Genomic DNA, 18934 nt, shown 5'->3' with positions numbered 1-18934 from the left:
CCAAGTGGCGACACAGGGACGGACTGACCATTCGGGCAACCAGGCGGTGCCCAAGAGCCCAGAGGCCCTGCACAGATGCTCCGCACACTATAGCCCTCGCGATCCTACCTTTTAAAGGCATGCCACTGGGCCTCTGCGGGGGGGGGGGGGGGGGGGGGAGGGAAACATGTTCTTTCCTGCCTTTTGTGCTGCTGCTATTCCTCCTGCCCGGTGATGCCATATTTTAAAAATGGTGGCACCGAGACTCCCTGCGGAAGTCTCGTGACACCGTTGAGACCCACAAGTCTACTGCGGGAAGTCTCGGCTGCCATTTTGAAAACATGGCAGCGTTGGCAGGCAGGGGAATAGCAGCAGTGCAACAGGCAGGAAAGAACATGCTCCCCCCCACCCCCGCAGAGATCCCTAGACCACCAGGGCCCTTCAGGTAGGACCAGGGCAGGAGGTCCGGTGGCTGCAGCGGTAGGGGGTGTTGGGCAGCAGTCAGGAAGGGGGCCCAGACCACCCTGAGTGGCTGGGGGCCCAGACCACTCTCAGTCCACCCCTGCGGCTACACATTGCCAAGGGGAATATCTGGGTTTGATTCCCAGGGTGAGCCGCTGCTTCCTAGATTGGTAGTGGGTTGAGAGACCATGGGGGCAGCAGACAGCCCTTGGGAACAGCATAACTCCGTCAGCTTGATCGCCAGCGGTAAAACCACGAGATTACAACAAGGGGTCAGAGACGCCATTTTGAACCCTGGCACCCAACAGAGCAGGAGTAACTGGGATTGCTCCTATTCCCCATTAGCAAACCAGGGACAGCCCCCAGTATGAGCCGGGAGAATTCAGAGAATGGGGGTATGGATTGTGCCAGAGGCGCTTCCCAGGGGTGGGGGTTTTATGGACTATATACAGTGGTGGAAATAAGTATTTGATCCCTTGCTGATTTTGTAAGTTTGCCCACTGACAAAGACATGAGCAGCCCATAATTGAAGGGTAGGTTATTGGTAACAGTGAGAGATAGCACATCACAAATTAAATCCGGAAAATCACATTGTGGAAAGTATATGAATTTATTTGCATTCTGCAGAGGGAAATAAGTATTTGATCCCCCACCAACCAGTAAGAGATCTGGCCCCTACAGACCAGGTAGATGCTCCAAATCAACTCGTTACCTGCATGACAGACAGCTGTCGGCAATGGTCACCTGTATGAAAGACACCTGTCCACAGACTCAGTGAATCAGTCAGACTCTAACCTCTACAAAATGGCCAAGAGCAAGGAGCTGTCTAAGGATGTCAGGGACAAGATCATACACCTGCACAAGGCTGGAATGGGCTACAAAACCATCAGTAAGACGCTGGGCGAGAAGGAGACAACTGTTGGTGCCATAGTAAGAAAATGGAAGAAGTACAAAATGACTGTCAATCGACAAAGATCTGGGGCTCCACGCAAAATCTCACCTCGTGGGGTATCCTTGATCATGAGGAAGGTTAGAAATCAGCCTACAACTACAAGGGGGGAACTTGTCAATGATCTCAAGGCAGCTGGGACCACTGTCACCACGAAAACCATTGGTAACACATTACGACATAACGGATTGCAATCCTGCAGTGCCCGCAAGGTCCCCCTGCTCCGGAAGGCACATGTGACGGCCCGTCTGAAGTTTGCCAGTGAACACCTGGATGATGCCGAGAGTGATTGGGAGAAGGTGCTGTGGTCAGATGAGACAAAAATTGAGCTCTTTGGCATGAACTCAACTCGCCGTGTTTGGAGGAAGAGAAATGCTGCCTATGACCCAAAGAACACCGTCCCCACTGTCAAGCATGGAGGTGGAAATGTTATGTTTTGGGGGTGTTTCTCTGCTAAGGGCACAGGACTACTTCACCGCATCAATGGGAGAATGGATGGGGCCATGTACCGTACAATTCTGAGTGACAACCTCCTTCCCTCCGCCAGGGCCTTAAAAATGGGTCGTGGCTGGGTCTTCCAGCACGACAATGACCCAAAACATACAGCCAAGGCAACAAAGGAGTGGCTCAGGAAGAAGCACATTAGGGTCATGGAGTGGCCTAGCCAGTCACCAGACCTTAATCCCATTGAAAACTTATGGAGGGAGCTGAAGCTGCGAGTTGCCAAGCGACAGCCCAGAACTCTTAATGATTTAGAGATGATCTGCAAAGAGGAGTGGACCAAAATTCCTCCTGACATGTGTGCAAACCTCATCATCAACTACAGAAGACGTCTGACCGCTGTGCTTGCCAACAAGGGTTTTGCCACCAAGTATTAGGTCTTGTTTGCCAGAGGGATTAAATACTTATTTCCCTCTGCAGAATGCAAATAAATTCATATACTTTCCACAATGTGATTTTCCGGATTTAATTTGTGATGTGCTATCTCTCACTGTTACCAATAACCTACCCTTCAATTATGGGCTGCTCATGTCTTTGTCAGTGGGCAAACTTACAAAATCAGCAAGGGATCAAATACTTATTTCCACCACTGTATAGCAGGAGGGGCTTAGGGACAGGGGGTGATATCATGCTGTCAGAGGGATTAGGAGGTGGGCTATATCGGAAGGGTTTGGGGATAGAGAGTGATCTTATGCTGTCGTGGGAGGGAAGGAGGAGATCTGTAAAGGTGGGTAGAAGTGTAGATAACAAAATCAACACATGGGGTTACCGGCACCTCCATGTGTAAACCCCTGCAGAACTGTGCTCTTTTTATGCGTATCCATATTTATAAAATCTCTGTGGCCCCTAATCATAACAGCAAATATACATACATATACTGGCACTTATATAGGAATTTACAAAAGGGCCTGTGCTTGACAGAGCCTTTAGTAAACTCGTGGGGGACTTGAGCCTGTCCTAACCTGAAAGTCTCAATTCTACTCTCCACGACCTCTTTAAAATGGGCCTTCACATGTGCTATTAGGAGTTAATCTGGGGAAATCTCTAGGCACCTATATTGTCTTTATAAAATAGTAGGGGGATTTTTCCTCTGAAACATTTGTAGGCATCCTGTGATGACATTACCCCATATTATTTTACTGTATAGTGTTTCATTTTCATTTGCAGTAATAAGAATTACATCAAGAAAAAAGGCATGTCATTAGTGACACATGGGATGGGCAGAAGCTTGATCTAAAAGGCTAAAGAGCCTACACATAGGCGCCCCATATAAGAGGCTTGGGGAGGCTAAGCCTCCCCAGCCCAACTGTGACCTTCTTCGCCTGCTGCCCCCACCCGCGACGAGCTGCAGGCTTCCCCGCTCCCCAGGTCGTCCATCCCGTCTGCCCTCAGCTCCCCCCTAGCCCTCGTTTGCTTCCTGCCGCTGCCCTACCTTTAAATATTGCATTTTTCTTCCAGTCGCAGCGCCATTATTAAAAGCAGAAGCAGGCTCGGCTCCAGCCTTCCCTCGCATGGCTCCGCCCTCTTCTGACGTATTTCTTGTTTGCGCGAAGGCAAAGCCATGCGAGGGAAGGCTGGAGCCGAGCCTGCTTCTGCTTTTAATAATGGCGCTGCGACTGAAAGAAAAATGCAATATTTAAAGGTAGGGCAGCGGCAGGAAGCAAACGAGGGCTAGGGGGGAGCTGAGGGCAGACAGGATGGACGACCTGGGGAGCGGGAATTGGGGGGGGGCTGGAAGTTAACATTGCTGGATGGAGGGGAGGGCAGGGGGGAGAGGAGGGTTGCTGGACATGGGAGGATGGAGGGGAGGGCAGGGGAGAGAAGAGTTATTGGCTTGACATGGGTGGATGGAGGGAAGGGCAGGGGAGAGGAGAGTTGCTGGCTGGACAAGGGTGGATGGAGGAGAGGGGAGAGGAAGGTTGCTGGACATAGGTGGATGGAGGGGAGGGCAGGGGGGAGAGGAGGGTTGCTGGACATGGGTGGATGGAGGGGAGGGCAGTGTTTGGAATATGTCCACTTTGAGAATCAGGTGCTCAACATTAAAAGTTTATATTTATTTACTTATTTATGGCATTTTATCCCACATTAAACATGAATTAGGGTGTTTTCTGGCTGTACATGAGAATTGTGATATTATGATCCCTTGTTTCATATTGTTGACGGTCTGCATTTTCCATATGGGTGGTATATTGGTGTATTAGGTTCTACCCAGTGTAATATTTATGGTACAGTAAGGTTCTGAGTGTGTTTTTGCACAAAGTTGTGCATAGTGTTTTCCAGTTGAGCGATTGTGGTTAGTATATGCTTTGAGCAACCACTTTATTCTTTGACATATGATACATATCTAATATCTAAATTTAATAAAAGGTATTGTGACTTTTATTTTTTTTTTTCTGTGTTATCAGACAATTATGGATTTAAGCCCCACCCCTAACCCCGCCCCCTTTAGCCTCCCCAAACAGTTGGGCCACCGACCGCCTATGAGCCTACATGACAATTAACAACTGTTCAGAGTGCTGAAGAGGGCAATTTTCAAAACCATTTACCTAGGAAATACCGATTTATCTTTCTGAGAACTGCTCACCCTCCATGTAACTAAAGTTTTGTGCATTATGAAATATTGGGAAAGGGTGGGGATGGGGTTAGGTCAGGGGAGGCAACGGTGCATCAAATTTCATACAGCATTTTCAAAAAAATATACGGTGTTTCTGAGTGAATATGTACTTACAGGAAAAAAAATCAGGTGCTAATTTCTGTGGGAACTTTTACTTTAGGCAAATTTTCAGCTGAAAGGGGGCTTATAAATCTTTATCTTTATTAACAATTTATACATCGCTTTTACTTCAGTTTACAAAGTTCCAAACAAAACACCCTTTGAGATCTGGTGCAGAACTCACCAGTGAAAGTAGGCCACAGACTTTGTACCAATGCACACGCTACTGAAAAATTTTCTTTCTAGAGACTTCTGTGAATTTTAGCACCTGTATTTTCAGTACCCTGATTATATTTTGTAAAGTGAACAGCTGCAAACCTGCTTAACTGCATGTAAAATCTGCACATAATTAGCTTCACGTAAAAGCCCTAACCATTTCTACTCCGTTCTTCATTTCAAATGACTTACTTTTGCATGACGCACATGTTGAGATAAAATGCTAGCAGTATACAGCCAGTTATGGTGCAAACAGAGATAAAAATACATTTGATAACCAGAGTTAATGCTTAATCAACTGTTTGATGTTACTTTCTATTGCTCTTTGAAACGCCACTGTAGATTTATATATAACATTGGCAGAGCCGGTTTAACTATTAGGCAGAATAGGAGGTTGCCTGGGGTGACAGCTTATACTACTACTACTAATAATCATTTTTATAGTGCTTCTAGATATACACAGTGCTGTACGCGTTATGGGCCAGATTCTATATTTGACGCCAAAAAAGTCAGCGCAGATGAAAAACACGACATGTATTCTATAAACTGCACCTAAAGATAGACAGGGTTTACAAAAATGCGTAGTGCCATCCACATGACTAAAATTTAGGCGCAGTCAGTCATTTACAGCAATGAAAACCTGGTGTAAATGCCAACGCCTCACTTTAGGCGTGGAATGGGTTATTTTATAACACTTTGCATAAATTTTAGGAATGCCCACATTCCTCCCGTGGCCATTCCTTTTCAGATCTGCAAGGTAAAATTTATGCAGACTACTTTATAGATTATGTTTAGCAAGTAGTGCGCGTAAATTCTAATTAGTACCAATAATTGCTTGTTAACACCCAATTGGTGCTGATTGGCTTTTTAACCAATTGAGTCGCATGTGCAAATCAGAATATGCTCAAATTTGCACGCGCAACTCAAGTCGCACTATATAGAATGGAGGGGATAGGTGTAAGTACTTTCTCTGGCCCTAGTAGACTCACAATCTTAAATTTTGTACCTGGGACAACGGAGGGTTGAGCTGTGGTGTTCCTTGGTCGGCTGCCACCCGGACTGGATCTCAGCCGCACACCCCCTCCCCCAACCAGGTGCAGCATTGTCCCCCTCCGTCGCTTCACCTCGAAACACCCCCCCCCCCCTCCAGGTGCTTTGCTCTTACCTCCTGGGGTGCTTGGAGCAGCCACGCAGCTAGACTCCACCAGTTCCCTGCTCCCTCTGCCCCGGAACAGGAAGTAACATCAGAGGGAGCAGGGAACCGGCGGATCCGATAGCTGCGTGACTGCTATAACTCACACCAAGTTTCTATGCTGCAGAAGCTAGAATTCATATCCCTATAGAAAAGCAATAGGCCATATGAGGGGGGTGGGGGGTGGGATATGTCTGTGAAATCCTTAGTTCAGTTTGGCTCATTTTGAAACTCAATCTGTCTTTCTACAGTTTGGGCCATTTTAGAAAGAAAAAAAAAAGCCATCCAAGTGCAAAAATCAAGCCATTGGGATGTAATAGGAGCCAGCATTCTTAGTAGACTGGCCACACAGACATCCCAGCAGAGCAATGGGGCACTGCAGTGGACTTCATAGAAAAGCTCCCAGGTACACATCGCACCGTTACCCCTTATACTGTATGTTGAGCCCTCCACAATCCACCAAAAACCTACTGTACACTGCTAAAATAGCCCTCATGGGTGAGGGGGTGAGGGGGGTACAGTAAGTTTTGGAGGCATGTGGGAAGACACACACTTTCCATCACAAGTGTACCAGGTAGATATGGGCCTGGGTCCTCCTCTCTCTAGTGCACTCCACTGACCACTACAATACTCCAGGGACCTGCTTGCTGCTCTAATAGACCTGGCTATAACATCTGAAGCTGTCACAGAGGCTAAAAATATGACTTACCAGCCTCTATGACAGCCTCAGATGTTAGTCAGGACTATTAGAGCAGCAAGCAGGTCCCTGGAGTATTGTAGTGGTCAGTGGAGTGCACTAGAGAGAGGACATCTTGGGGGGGGGGGGTCAATGACCAGTGGTCATTTAGGGCACCTTTTTTGTGCCTTATTCATTCTAAAAACAGGTCTAGACCAAAACATTGAAGTTTCAGCCCTAGATGTTGTAGTGGTCAGTGGAGTGCACTAGACAGAGGACATCTTTGGGGGGGGTGGGGGGGTCAATGACCAGTGGTCATTTAGGGCACCTTTTTGTGCCTTATTCATTCTAAAAACAGGTCTAGACCAAAACATTAAAGTTTCAGCCCTAGATGTTGTAGTGGTCAGTGGAGTGCACTAGAGAGGGGACATCTTTGGGAGGGGTCAATGACCAGTGGTCATTTAGGGCACCTTTTTTGTGCCTTATTCATTCTAAAAACAGGTCTAGACCAAAACATTGAAGTTTCAGCCCTAGATGTTGTAGTGGTCAGTGGAGTGCACTAGAGAGAGGACATCTTTGGGGGGGGTGTCAATGACCAGTGGTGATTTAGGGCACCTTTTTGTGCCTTATTCATTCTAAAAACAGGTCTAGACCAAAACATTGAAGTTTCAGCCCTAGATGTTGTAGTGGTCAGTGGAGTGCACTAGACAGAGGACATCTTTGGGGGGGGGGTCAATGACCAGTGGTCATTTAGGGCACCTTTTTGTGCCTTATTCATTCTAAAAACAGGTCTAGACCAAAACATTGAAGTTTCAGCCCTAGATGTTGTAGTGGTCAGTGGAGTGCACTAGACAGAGGACATCTTTGGGGGGGTGGGGGGGTCAATGACCAGTGGTCATTTAGGGCACCTTTTTGTGCCTTATTCATTCTAAAAACAGGTCTAGACCAAAACATTGAAGTTTCAGCCCTAGATGTTGTAGTGGTCAGTGGAGTGCACTAGACAGAGGACATCTTTGGGGGGGGGGGGGTCAATGACCAGTGGTCATTTAGGGCACCTTTTTGTGCCTTATTCATTCTAAAAACAGGTCTAGACCAAAACATTAAAGTTTCAGCCCTAGATGTTTTCATTTTTTTTTCCATTATGGCTGTAAAACGTCCAGATGTTAGGAACGCCCTACGCCTGCCCTAAACCCTCCCCCCAACAAATCCCCTTGTGATTTGGATGCCCTACAGATGAATTGCATAGATAAACATCTATGCAATATGGGTTTCAAAAATACCGATTTGGACGTTTCGAGAAGAAATTCGTCCAAATGCTGCTTTATGACTCTTTTTGGACGTTTCTCTCTTTCAAAAATGAGCCCCTTCGTCTCATAGAAATGCAAGGGCCATTTTGTTATGGGGGAGGAGAGATTATTTCTCTGCAACCTCCAGTCCAGTTTGGTCCATTTCCAAACTTCTTATGTATTTTTCCAGTTTTTCCCTCATGCCTTTCATTCCCTTCTGTTAAATTTTCAGAGAGTTATTTTGCCCCTAGACAGACAGTAAAATAGGCAGACATTCTCAGCTCCTTTTGTATAATTCTTTCCAGCTTTCACTGGCTTAGATAGAATAAAAAAAAGAAATACATTGGGATTTAAAACATTTAGCATTTCATTTTTTTATAGACATACGCAAACTTCATCAACAAACCTGGAAGAATTTTGATCACCGATGAAGGTGTTTCTTGGACGTTTTGAGAGAAATTCAAAGCAGATTTGAAAAGTTCACTTCTAATATTTAAAAAAAATCCCAAATACATTTGATCAGATTGTGGATCTACATTGGGGGACAAATATTCCACCACTGGTGGTGAGCGTTTTACTGACCGCTGCCTGAGTTATTTCCAGATATTCAATGCTGGGCCATGTCTGGACTTTTGCACTGAATATCCAGTTTTAGCAGAACCAGCTAACACATTAGTTGGTTAAATCAATATTCAGAAATTAAACAGTCATGGGTTACTACTTGAATACTGTGTGCAATTCTGGTCACTGCATCTCAACAAAGATATAGTGGAATTAGAAAAGTTACAGAGAAGGGCGATGAAAGTGATAAAGGGGATGGGACAACTTTCCTATGAGGAAAGGCTGAAGTGGCTAGGGCTCTTCAGCTTGGAGAAAAGACAGTTGAGGAGAGATATGATAGAGGTCTATAAAATAATGAGTGGAGTGGAATGGGTAGACGTGAATCATTTGTTTATTCTTTCCAAAAATACTAGGACTAGGGGGCACGCCATGAAGCTACAAAGTAGTAAATTTAAAACAAATCAGAAAAAATATTTCTTCACTCAACGTGTAATTAAACTCTGCAATTCATTGCCAGATAATGTGATAAAAGCAGTTAGCTTAGTGGAGTTTAAAAACGGTTTGGATACCTTCCTAAGAGAAAAGTCCATAAGCTATTATTAAAATGGACTTGGGAAAATCCATCGCTTATTTCTAGGATAAGAAGCATAAAATATATTGTACTGTTTTAGGATCTTGCCAGGTAACTTGTGACCTGGATTGGTCACTGTTGGAAACAGGATACTGAGCTTGATGGACCTTCGGTCTGTTCCAGTATGGCAACATTTTTATTTAGTCCCATTTATGCTGTTACCTGGCTGGTTAACTGCTGACTCCGCCCCTGGAATGCCCCCAAAATAGCCGGTTTTCTATTAGGTGCTAACCACTAATTTTTCAGCAGCGATAATCAGTTAAGTGTTAAAATTAGTGGATAGCCCCAACAAGCAATTTAACCAATCAGCATCTATTTCTGGCCAGTTAAATGAATAGACTTCCTGAGCCACTACGTCAAGCTCCATCTCTGGCCGCCTTCAAATCCGGGCTAAAGGCCCACCTGTTTGATGTTGCTTTTGACTCCTAACTTTTCACTTGTTCGTAACTTTTATCTTGTATTCCTCTCTTCAATAGTCCCTTTTCCCCACGTGTCCTATCTGTCTGTCCTACCCTTACCGCAGAAGCAAAGGGGTTCGCAGTTTCCACAAAAATTCAACGACAGAAGGAAGTGGAAAACACAACTTCAAGAGATCAATCCGAGACACCAGGGTGAGATGTTCCAGAAAAACACGGTCCGTGTTTCGGCTTTTAAAAAAGCCTTCATCAGGGGTCGATCAGTGGGTGCACAAAGTATATACTGATTGACAGTGGAGCCAATGAAATATCGTCTCTAAATAAAATGAAGTATACTGCCTCGCACCAACAGATTCAATTTGTCCTACCCTTACCCCTTATTTGTCCTGTCTCTTTGTCCTGAATGAGATTGTAAGCTCTCTTGAGCAGGGACTGTCTCTTCTTCATGTTCAATTGTGAAGTGCTGCCTTCGACTGGTAGCGCTATAGAAATGATTTGTAGTAGTAGTAGTTAAATCGTTTTGAATATTGACCAATAGATTTTTTTTTTTAACTATTTGAAACACATTTTTCAAATCCACATTTTTTTTTCAATATTTTCCCCAAAACCCAATATATTTCTCCAGCAGATCGGGAAACAGTGGCGTACCAAGGGGGGGCGGTCCGCCCAGGGTACACGCCGCTGGGGGGGGGTGCCGCGCGCCGGTCAGCGTCGTTGGTTTCCATGCTCCCTCTGCCCCGGAACAGGAACTGTTCTGGGGCAGAGAGAGCATGGAAACCAACGACGCTGACCGGCGCGCGGCACACCCCCCCAGTGGCGTGCACCCAGGGGGGTTCTTTCGCCGGGGTGGGGGGGTGTCCCTTCGCTGGGGGGGGGGGTCGCGCTGCACGGGGGAGGGGCGCTGCACCCAGGGGGCGGGGCACATCGGCGATCCGCCCCGGGTGTCAGCGCCCCTCGGAACGCCACTGTCGGGAAAATCAGAAAATTCATCAAAATCCAACCAGCTTGAGGCCTACCTGAATATACGTAACCGCTTTGAATGTAGTTGCAAAAAACCTCAGAAAGGCGGTATATCAAGTCCCATTTCCCTTTTCAAATAGTTGTTCATCCAGTTGTACTCAAAGAGGCACATTGCTAATAAGGATGTGCACTGGAGAAAGTTTTTCACTTCACTTTTGGGTTTTTGGCCTTTTCTCAAGTATACCTGAATGTAATTCACCTTGAGCTACTACTGGAAAAGGTGCAAGCAAAATCTAAATAAATAAAAAAAGAGGTAAGGTAGCCGTGTTAGTCCACTTTTAAAGGTAATAAATAGAAATAAAACAAAACAGAGAAAAGAAAATAAGATGATAAGTTAGTCCAATAAAAAAAGATATCTTATTTTCTGTTTTATTTCTATTTACATCCTTTTCTCCTAACATTCAGAGTTTGTTTCACATATTCATTGTAATAACTTTTTAATGCACTTTAGAAATGTTTAACATATACAAATTGATTTTATGTGTATTCTTTCATAAGTTAATCCCTGCAAAGTTGATTTGTCATGCAGTAACATTTTTAAGGGGTGTTAATAAATCAAAAGACACAATGCCTTATCCTTTCATCGCAATTTAACAAGAGTAAATTTACCACTATAAACACCCCAAACCATACTCTACCTGTTTCAGACACCTTGAAACTCCTGGGAGTCACAATTGACAGAAATCTCTCACTTGAAAGTCATGCGAAAAATGTTACAAAGAAAATGTTCCATGCGATGTGGAAACTAAAAAGAATCAGACCTTTCTTCTCCAAGGGAGGTATTCCGCAACCTGGTGCAATCAATGGTGCTGAGCCACTTAGATTACTGCAATTCCATCTACGCAGGATGCAAAGCACAAATCATCAAGAAACTCCAAGCTGCCCAAAACACTGCAGCTAGACTCATATTTGGAAAAGCGAAATACGAAAGCGCCAAACCCCTTAGAGAAAAATTACATTGGATCCCATTAAAAAGATCGAATTGTATTCAAAACATGTACCCTGGTTTATAAAATTATTCATGGCGAGGCTCCATTATACATGTCAAATCTCATAGACCTACCAGTAAGGAACACTAAAAAATCATCTCGCACTTTCTTGAACCTCCATTACCCCAGCTGCAAAGGTCTTAAATATAAATCAATTTATGCATCTGGCTTCACTTATATCAGCACAAAATTGTGGAATGTTCTACCAACTGCCACAAAAACTATGCACGTTTTGACAGACTTCCTTCTTCTCTCTTCCCTTACTTAATCTCTGCCCAATACTAAATGTATCTGTTATCCTGTAACGACAATGTTAGCAAAACTATGTAAGCCACATTGAGCCTGCAAATAGGTGGGGAAAATGTGGGATACAAATGCAATAAAGAAATAAATATTAAAGACTCACTTTTTCAAACAGACTTACCTAAAGGATCCCTCATAAATGACCAGACATCAAAACTTTATCTAAACAAGTTAACATTGAACTCTTTTTGTCTACTTATTCACATTATTACTGTAGAATGTTTTACATTCACCCTTGATCTTCACTGCTTGAACTGAACTGTATATTTACTTCTTATGACTTATTTCATCTCTGTACTCTAAATGTAATATTACTCTGTATTTCTCATTCCGGAATGGCGATCGCCATTACGGTATAATGTAAGCCACATTGAGCCTGCAAATAGGTGGGGAAAATGTGGGATACAAATGCAATAAATAAATAAATAAATAAATAAATGTACACCCTAGGTGGTATATTATCATTACATCACACAGGGGAAAAAGGAAGACCACTTACAGAATTTGACAAGTAGATACTTATTTTCTTGAAGGGCTCTGGCAAAATTGCTTGATTTGAGCACCAAAACATTGGCCTCCTCTTTAATTTTGGGCCGATTGTGTTTCTTAGGCTTCGCTGCTTTAGCCTCCTTTCCATCTTCTGTGAGGAGCAGACAGAAACGTGGCAAAATCAGAAGGAAGATCCACAGTGTTCTCATGCTGCGTTTCTGTTACTTTGGGTGCTGGGGTTGCCAGAGATGTAAGAGGGAGAAAAGAAATGTACAATTCTCTGGCTGGATACCTGTAACTAGAATGACCATTACCTTATCAACGCTCCAAATGCTTTGCTCTCAAATCATTAAAACTGATAAGAGCTCTTACAAACAGACTGTGCAGTGTGCACTTTTTGAATCAAATGAACTGCTACGTATTTGATCTTTTTCTCTTTCTTTTTTCAGTTTTGACAAGACGCTATTATTGTAAGATTTGCATTGCTATTTATTTGTTATCATGGATGCCCTCTCTACTACCAGATTCTAGAAATGGGGGTCTTCCAACACTGATCCACTTGGACTTTCGTTCTTTGGATTCATAAACTTAGGGAGCCTGTTTACTAAAAGTGCAAAAATTAATGCACCGTAAGCGTAAAGCCAGTGAAATACAAAATAATGTGGTTGTTATGGAATAGGCTGGTGGTGAGAGTTCGCTTTATAACTAATTATACACTATTGCATAAATTGCTGAAAACATTTCTGTTTCAAAAATGTGCATTGCTGGAATCACAGGGTTCAGATTTTAATTGTGAAAACAATGTTAATTCCTGGGTATGCCTAGTTACGTTAATTTGTAAAACTGCATTGAACCATCATAGGTACATGCAGAATATAAGTATTTAATGCAGTGCTAAACTGTTGGGGACGTCCCCATCATATTCTCATTCAGTTACGACACAGAAAAGTACTTTACTGCGCAGTAAGTAGTTTCAGTAAATAGCGCTCAAAAGTCAACAATGAGCAAAATTGGCACTCAATGCCATTCTATAATGGGTACTTAAATACGAATGCATTGAGTACCAATTTCAGCAGCCAAAGAGGCAGCTGGAACACAAGACTGAGGCTTGTAACACTCATTGGTCGAATAGGGAATACCATCCAAAATCCACGGGAGCCTATTGGGTGGGGTTGGGAGGAAACGGAGTGCTGCAAGTAAAGAATAGCATTGACTCCTGTAGGTACAGGTGGGGATGGAGGAAATTAATTATGGGGATGGGTGAGGATGAAATGGATTTTAGCGGGTACAGGTGGATATGGATTAGATTCCATAGGGGATGGGTGAAATTTCTGTCCCCATGCAACTCTTCACTTCGAACTGATCAGAAGATAACCTTAAGTTTTGCAGCCTAATTTACATCTTTCCTTACCCCAAACAATGTGTATTCAGATCAGGCAAGCTCCCACAGGTCTGAGATCAACAGTTATCATTTCCTGTAACTTGAAAGGCAGGATGCTTTCTAAGAAATAATACCCCAAAGAAGAAAGTGCATCTTCCATCATCCATCACATAACTGAGCCTTCATTGACAATATGAAAAAAGCTGAATTTGAGCCAAAGGCTTTTTATCTCCTTGGCTAATAGAATTAATGTGCATTAGAAGAGTTTTCTTATGTAGAACAGTTACAATTTATCCATTATTCCCCATCATAATCTTGCAGCTTGGCTACAAGTTCATTTTTTAGGCATTCTGTATGGATTGTAAAAGGGTCATACATGAAGAGGCTTGTTTTTCATATCTCAGGGCTGGTTTCACCACTAGAAGAGAGAGCAGACCACCAAACATAGACTGGAGTAGAAGTTTAAAGGCTATTAGAAGGGAATTCAATCAGCATTAAGCACTATTCCATAGATGGTGTGTGCCTTATATAGAATAATATTTAGCATGGATCACATGCCAAAATTTTTGGCACTGGACTTATACCTTTTGAAACTAGGTGTAAATGAAGTTAGCTTAGCAGGGTTTAAAAAAGGTTTGGCTCATTTCCTAATGTGTTCCATATTAGTAATCTATGCAGGGCCATCTCAAAGGCTTTACTAAAATCATGGCTTCTTTTCATAAGTACTTAAGTATTGCCATACTGGGACAGACCAAAGGTCCATCAAGCCAGCATCCTGTTTCCAACAGTGGCCAATCCAGGTCACAAATACCTGGCTAGATCCCCCCCCCCCCCCCCCCCCCCCCCCCCCCCCCCCCCCCCCCCCAAAAAAAAAAGTACAAAACATTTTATGCTGCTTATCCCAGAAATAGTGGATTTTCCCCCAAGTCCAATTTAATAATGATCTATGGACTTTTCCTTTAGGAAGCTATCCAAACCTTTTTTAAACTCTGCTAAGCTAACCACCTTTTCCATTTTCTGGAAACAATTTCAAGAGTTTAATTACACGTCGAGTGAAGAAAGATTTTCTCTAGTCCTAGTATTTTTGGGAAAGCGTAAACAGACACTTCACGTCAACCTGTTCCACTCGTTATTTTATAGACCTCTATCATATCTCCCCTCAGCCGTCTTTTCTCCAAGCTGAAGAGCCCATTTCATTCCAAATTGGCAGTCACAAACTAGTAACAGAATATTGGCAAAACCAATTAATTCATAACAACCTAAAGTGAGAACTAAAACAGCATGAAGAGACAACACCAATCCTAAAAACAATTATTCTACAGGTGTCATTTGAGAATGCTAAATATTTAACATCTGTTATTACACACTAGCAGAATCAACTGGTGTGTGTTGTGCTTTTGAATCTGAAGCAGGGATATGGTTGTATGTATCAGGTAAAGAGAGAGAGAGAGAGAGTGTGTGTGTGTTGTTTTTTTTTTTTTTTTTTATGTGTGTTTGTTGTTTTGTTTTTTTTAACGTGTTTTAGTGTGCCTGCAAGTGACTAAAAGAGGGAAGCTGTGTGCATCTAAGTGAAACTGTCTCCTTGAATGAAGCCCTTATCACAGACCTTCCAAAACTGTCAGTCAGGATCCCGAAGTCACGGCCTCCCAGGCCAACAAAGCAGGGTTTCCCCTTACCCCAGCTGAACACACTCCCACCACCACCACGGGCATACACCCACAGGGGCTACCTCCAATGCACTGGTGGTCTCTTTGGGCAGGATCAAGGTCCAGTAGCTCCTTCTCAGACTACTGCAGTGGTTCCCAAACTTGGTCCTGGCGACACCCCAGCCAGTCAGGGTTTCAGGACATCCACAATGAATATTCATGAGAGATTTGCATGCAATAGAGGCAGTGCATGCAAATCTCTCAAGAATATTCATTGTGGATAACCTGGAAACCTGACTGGCTGGAGTGCCTCCGAGACCATGCTTGGGAACCACTGGACTAGTACCGTCAGGAAAATGGTGAAACTATCACTAGGGGTCATTTCCTTATAAGGAAGCACAAGCCCTAGTGGTAGCCACTACTAGGGATGCTATTTTCCTGAAGGCACCAGAATGGGCTTGAGTGACTGGGCCTTGCACCTGCCCAAAAACCACCCTTAGACCACCATTGCATTAAAAAAATAGGACCTGTGGACCCATGTGTGGGGGGGGGGGGGGGGGAGGCTCTGCTGGCCCAGGAACATCAGGCCATGGCTTTCCATGAGATAATGTAATAGCGGATCAAATCTGGAATACTTTTCCATCCACAGCTGAAGAGGTTAGCTCTATTAATAAAGCTGGCTCATTCTCATTGTGCTTTATTTCTGGCAGGGCTATCTTTTCTTGTTGAAAAGGAATCTAGGGTATTATTTTGGATCCTTGATCTTGAATCACAAATTAATCATCTGTGGCAGAAAACATTTTTTAAACTCAGAAAGTCTCTCTTTTTGTGTATAATGTACAGCACTGCGTATGCCTTGTAGCGCTATAGAAATGATAAGTAGTAGTAGATCTTATTTGGATTCAAGCACTTTTGGTTTCTTAGTTCAGGGTGTTAGTTCTTTCCCATATTGATTATTGCAATTCTCTGTAACTTGGGATTATCAGCTAAACTAATAACTAAACTCCAACTTATCCAAACTACATCTGCTCATCTAATTTTTAGGTTAAAAAAGTTAGATAAGGTTACTCCCTCTTTGCAGTTATTACACTGGCTTCCTGTATGGATATGGGTATTATATAAAGAATGGCCATTTAACCCTACCCCGTTTTTCTGTCCAATAACCAAATCCCTAAAGCATAGGACATTGCCTCCTATCCCATGACTTTTTAATTTTCTCAGGAGTCTCTCATGAGAACTTTGTCAAAAGCTTTCTGAAAATCTAGATAAACTACATCAACCAGCTCACCTTTATCCACAGGCTCAGTAGTAGGCTCACCTTTATCCACATTTTTTTACACCTTCAAAGAAATGAAGCAAACTGATGAGACAAGACTTCCCTCAGCTGAACCCATGCTGACAATGTCCCATTAAACCACGTTTGTCTGTGTGTTCTTTAATTTTATTCTTTATAATAGTTTCCACTATTTTCCCTAGCACTGAAATCAGGTAATCAGGCTTATCGGTCTATAGTTTCCAGGATTACATCTGGAACTTTTTTTTTTTTTTTTAATTGGCATTACGTTGGCCACCCTCCAATCTTCAGGTACTACGAACAATTTTAACAACAGGGTACAGTTCACCAACAGATCAGCAATTTCATGTTTGATTTCTTTCAGTACCCTGGGGTGTTTACCATCCAGTCCAGGTGATTTATCGCTCTAACTTATCTGTTTGGCTCAGTACATCTTCCAGCAGTTTCCAGAGAGGAAGATTTAAGTTATAAGGGTAGCTGAGTTGATTTAGACTAGGCCTCTGGTATAAATGAATGTTTGTTAAAGTTTCATATAGGATTTCCTGGTCTTTTCTTCACTCCCGCCAGTCTTAGGTGGTCTAAAGAGGATTTGCATGTTTTCTTAAGTTTTATTTCTTATTTTCTTGGCTGGGATTGTCTTCTATATAATGATGCAAGATCTCTTACGGGTGTAACTTTGCATTTTACTTAAACAAGTGGATACTTGTTCTGTAGCTTACTCTTGGTTCAAGGTCTGAGGTATTAGTCTGAATCATTGTGTTGCTTGGAGTGCCATCTTCTGGACAAATGTTAAATAGCTCCATCGTACTACGTGATCATCAAGGTTTACATGATACCCGTTTTTTTCAGGACTAGGGAAATTAGTCAACAAAGGCTGTTGCATTAAGAACTGTCAAGGATTTAAAAAAAAATCTAGCTACAAAAGCACTCCTCTGCCTAATAATAATGTGGCATAAAAAAATGATCATTATAGAAGAAATTAAATTTCATTGCTTACCTGTTTTTCTACCTCTACAAATCTCTGCCCTCACTAAATGGCAAAACTGTGTCATTCATGGGGCCCCTGTGGAATAAAAACATCTCCAAAATAGTAGCTGGTGCACTCCTTCCAGGGCTGTAAGACCCTCCACAGGTGTGGCAGCCATCTTCCTTCTTCCCTTCTTGGTCTACACACACCATCTCTGCACCATGCCCAGGCCTGACCAGGAAATGTAACATTAATTTCCTGGACCAGTCCCACCACATCCAATTTATAACAGTTTTACTACATGAACAAACTGAATAGCTCTGAATGTGCTCATGTTTTTCATATAAACCAACTTAACATGACAGATACATACCAGAAAGCATTCAATACGGAGAAAAGTTTTTTTTTTAATACACTTGTTCCTGATATAAACATAAGCTAGTATGCTATTGTACAATTACAGTTGAAAAATTGTTGCATTTTAGTGTAACTTTGCACTGAGGTGTTTTTGTACTGTTTGTCACCATTCAATTAAAAATCCTACACTGTACTTCACACTTTTTAAAAATATTTTGTTCATGTGAATTTCAGAAAACTGATACATCAACAGTATATCTGCTCTCATCTTTTCCTACACTCATACCCCATGAATGGAGTTCCTGAGAAAGTCGCTTATTGGTGCCCTTCTCCTCTACCACAACTCCAGACTCTGTTTCTTCCACCTTGCTGCAGAATATACCTGAATAGACCTCCTCAGTTATGGCACCATCTCATAAGTACATAAGTATTGCCATACTAGGACAGACCGAAGGTCCATCAAGCCCTGCATCCTGTTTCCAACAGTGGCCAATCCAGGTCACAAGTACAATACTTTTTATGATGCTTATTCTAGAAATAAAGCAGTGAATTTTCCCCCCAAGTCCATTTTTAATAATGGTCTATGGACTTTTTTCCTTTAGTAAGCCATCCAAAACTTTTTAAAAGCCTGCTAAGCTAACTGCTTTTACCACATTCTTTGGCAACAAATCTCTGGCCCTAATCAAAGAGAGGCTAATCTTAACACTTTAAAGACTGATGTTTTAATCATTCCCATAATAAACAAAACTTCCTACTCTCGTATTAGCCTTATTTACCATGAACAAATCGTACGCCCTATCAAAAAGGGCTTGTCTAGTACATGTCTGACTAGAGAACTGTCTAACTGAGTAGTACTACAGAAATAAGTAGGAATAGTAAAGCAACTACATAAAATATTTCAAAGAA

The 18934-nt window shown here is 42.8% G+C and overlaps 1 protein-coding gene across 1 annotated transcript in view; it reads right to left on the bottom strand.

Annotated features, from left to right (window-relative positions):
* Positions 1–12672, bottom strand: part of PDILT (protein disulfide isomerase like, testis expressed) — a 54047-nt gene extending 41375 nt beyond the window's left edge. The window contains exon 1 of the mRNA XM_030212057.1: positions 12394–12672. Within this exon, the coding sequence (XP_030067917.1) occupies positions 12394–12592 (199 nt within the window). The 5' untranslated portion in view covers positions 12593–12672. The remainder of the gene's footprint in view (positions 1–12393) is intronic.
* Between the last annotated feature and the right edge of the window lie 6262 nt (positions 12673–18934).

This window comes from Microcaecilia unicolor, chromosome 8 (genome assembly GCF_901765095.1).
Source record: "Microcaecilia unicolor chromosome 8, aMicUni1.1, whole genome shotgun sequence".
NCBI classification, from domain to species: Eukaryota; Metazoa; Chordata; class Amphibia; order Gymnophiona; family Siphonopidae; genus Microcaecilia; species Microcaecilia unicolor.
Note: the sequence above shows the minus strand (reverse complement) of the source record. Positions and strands in the feature narration are given on the sequence as shown.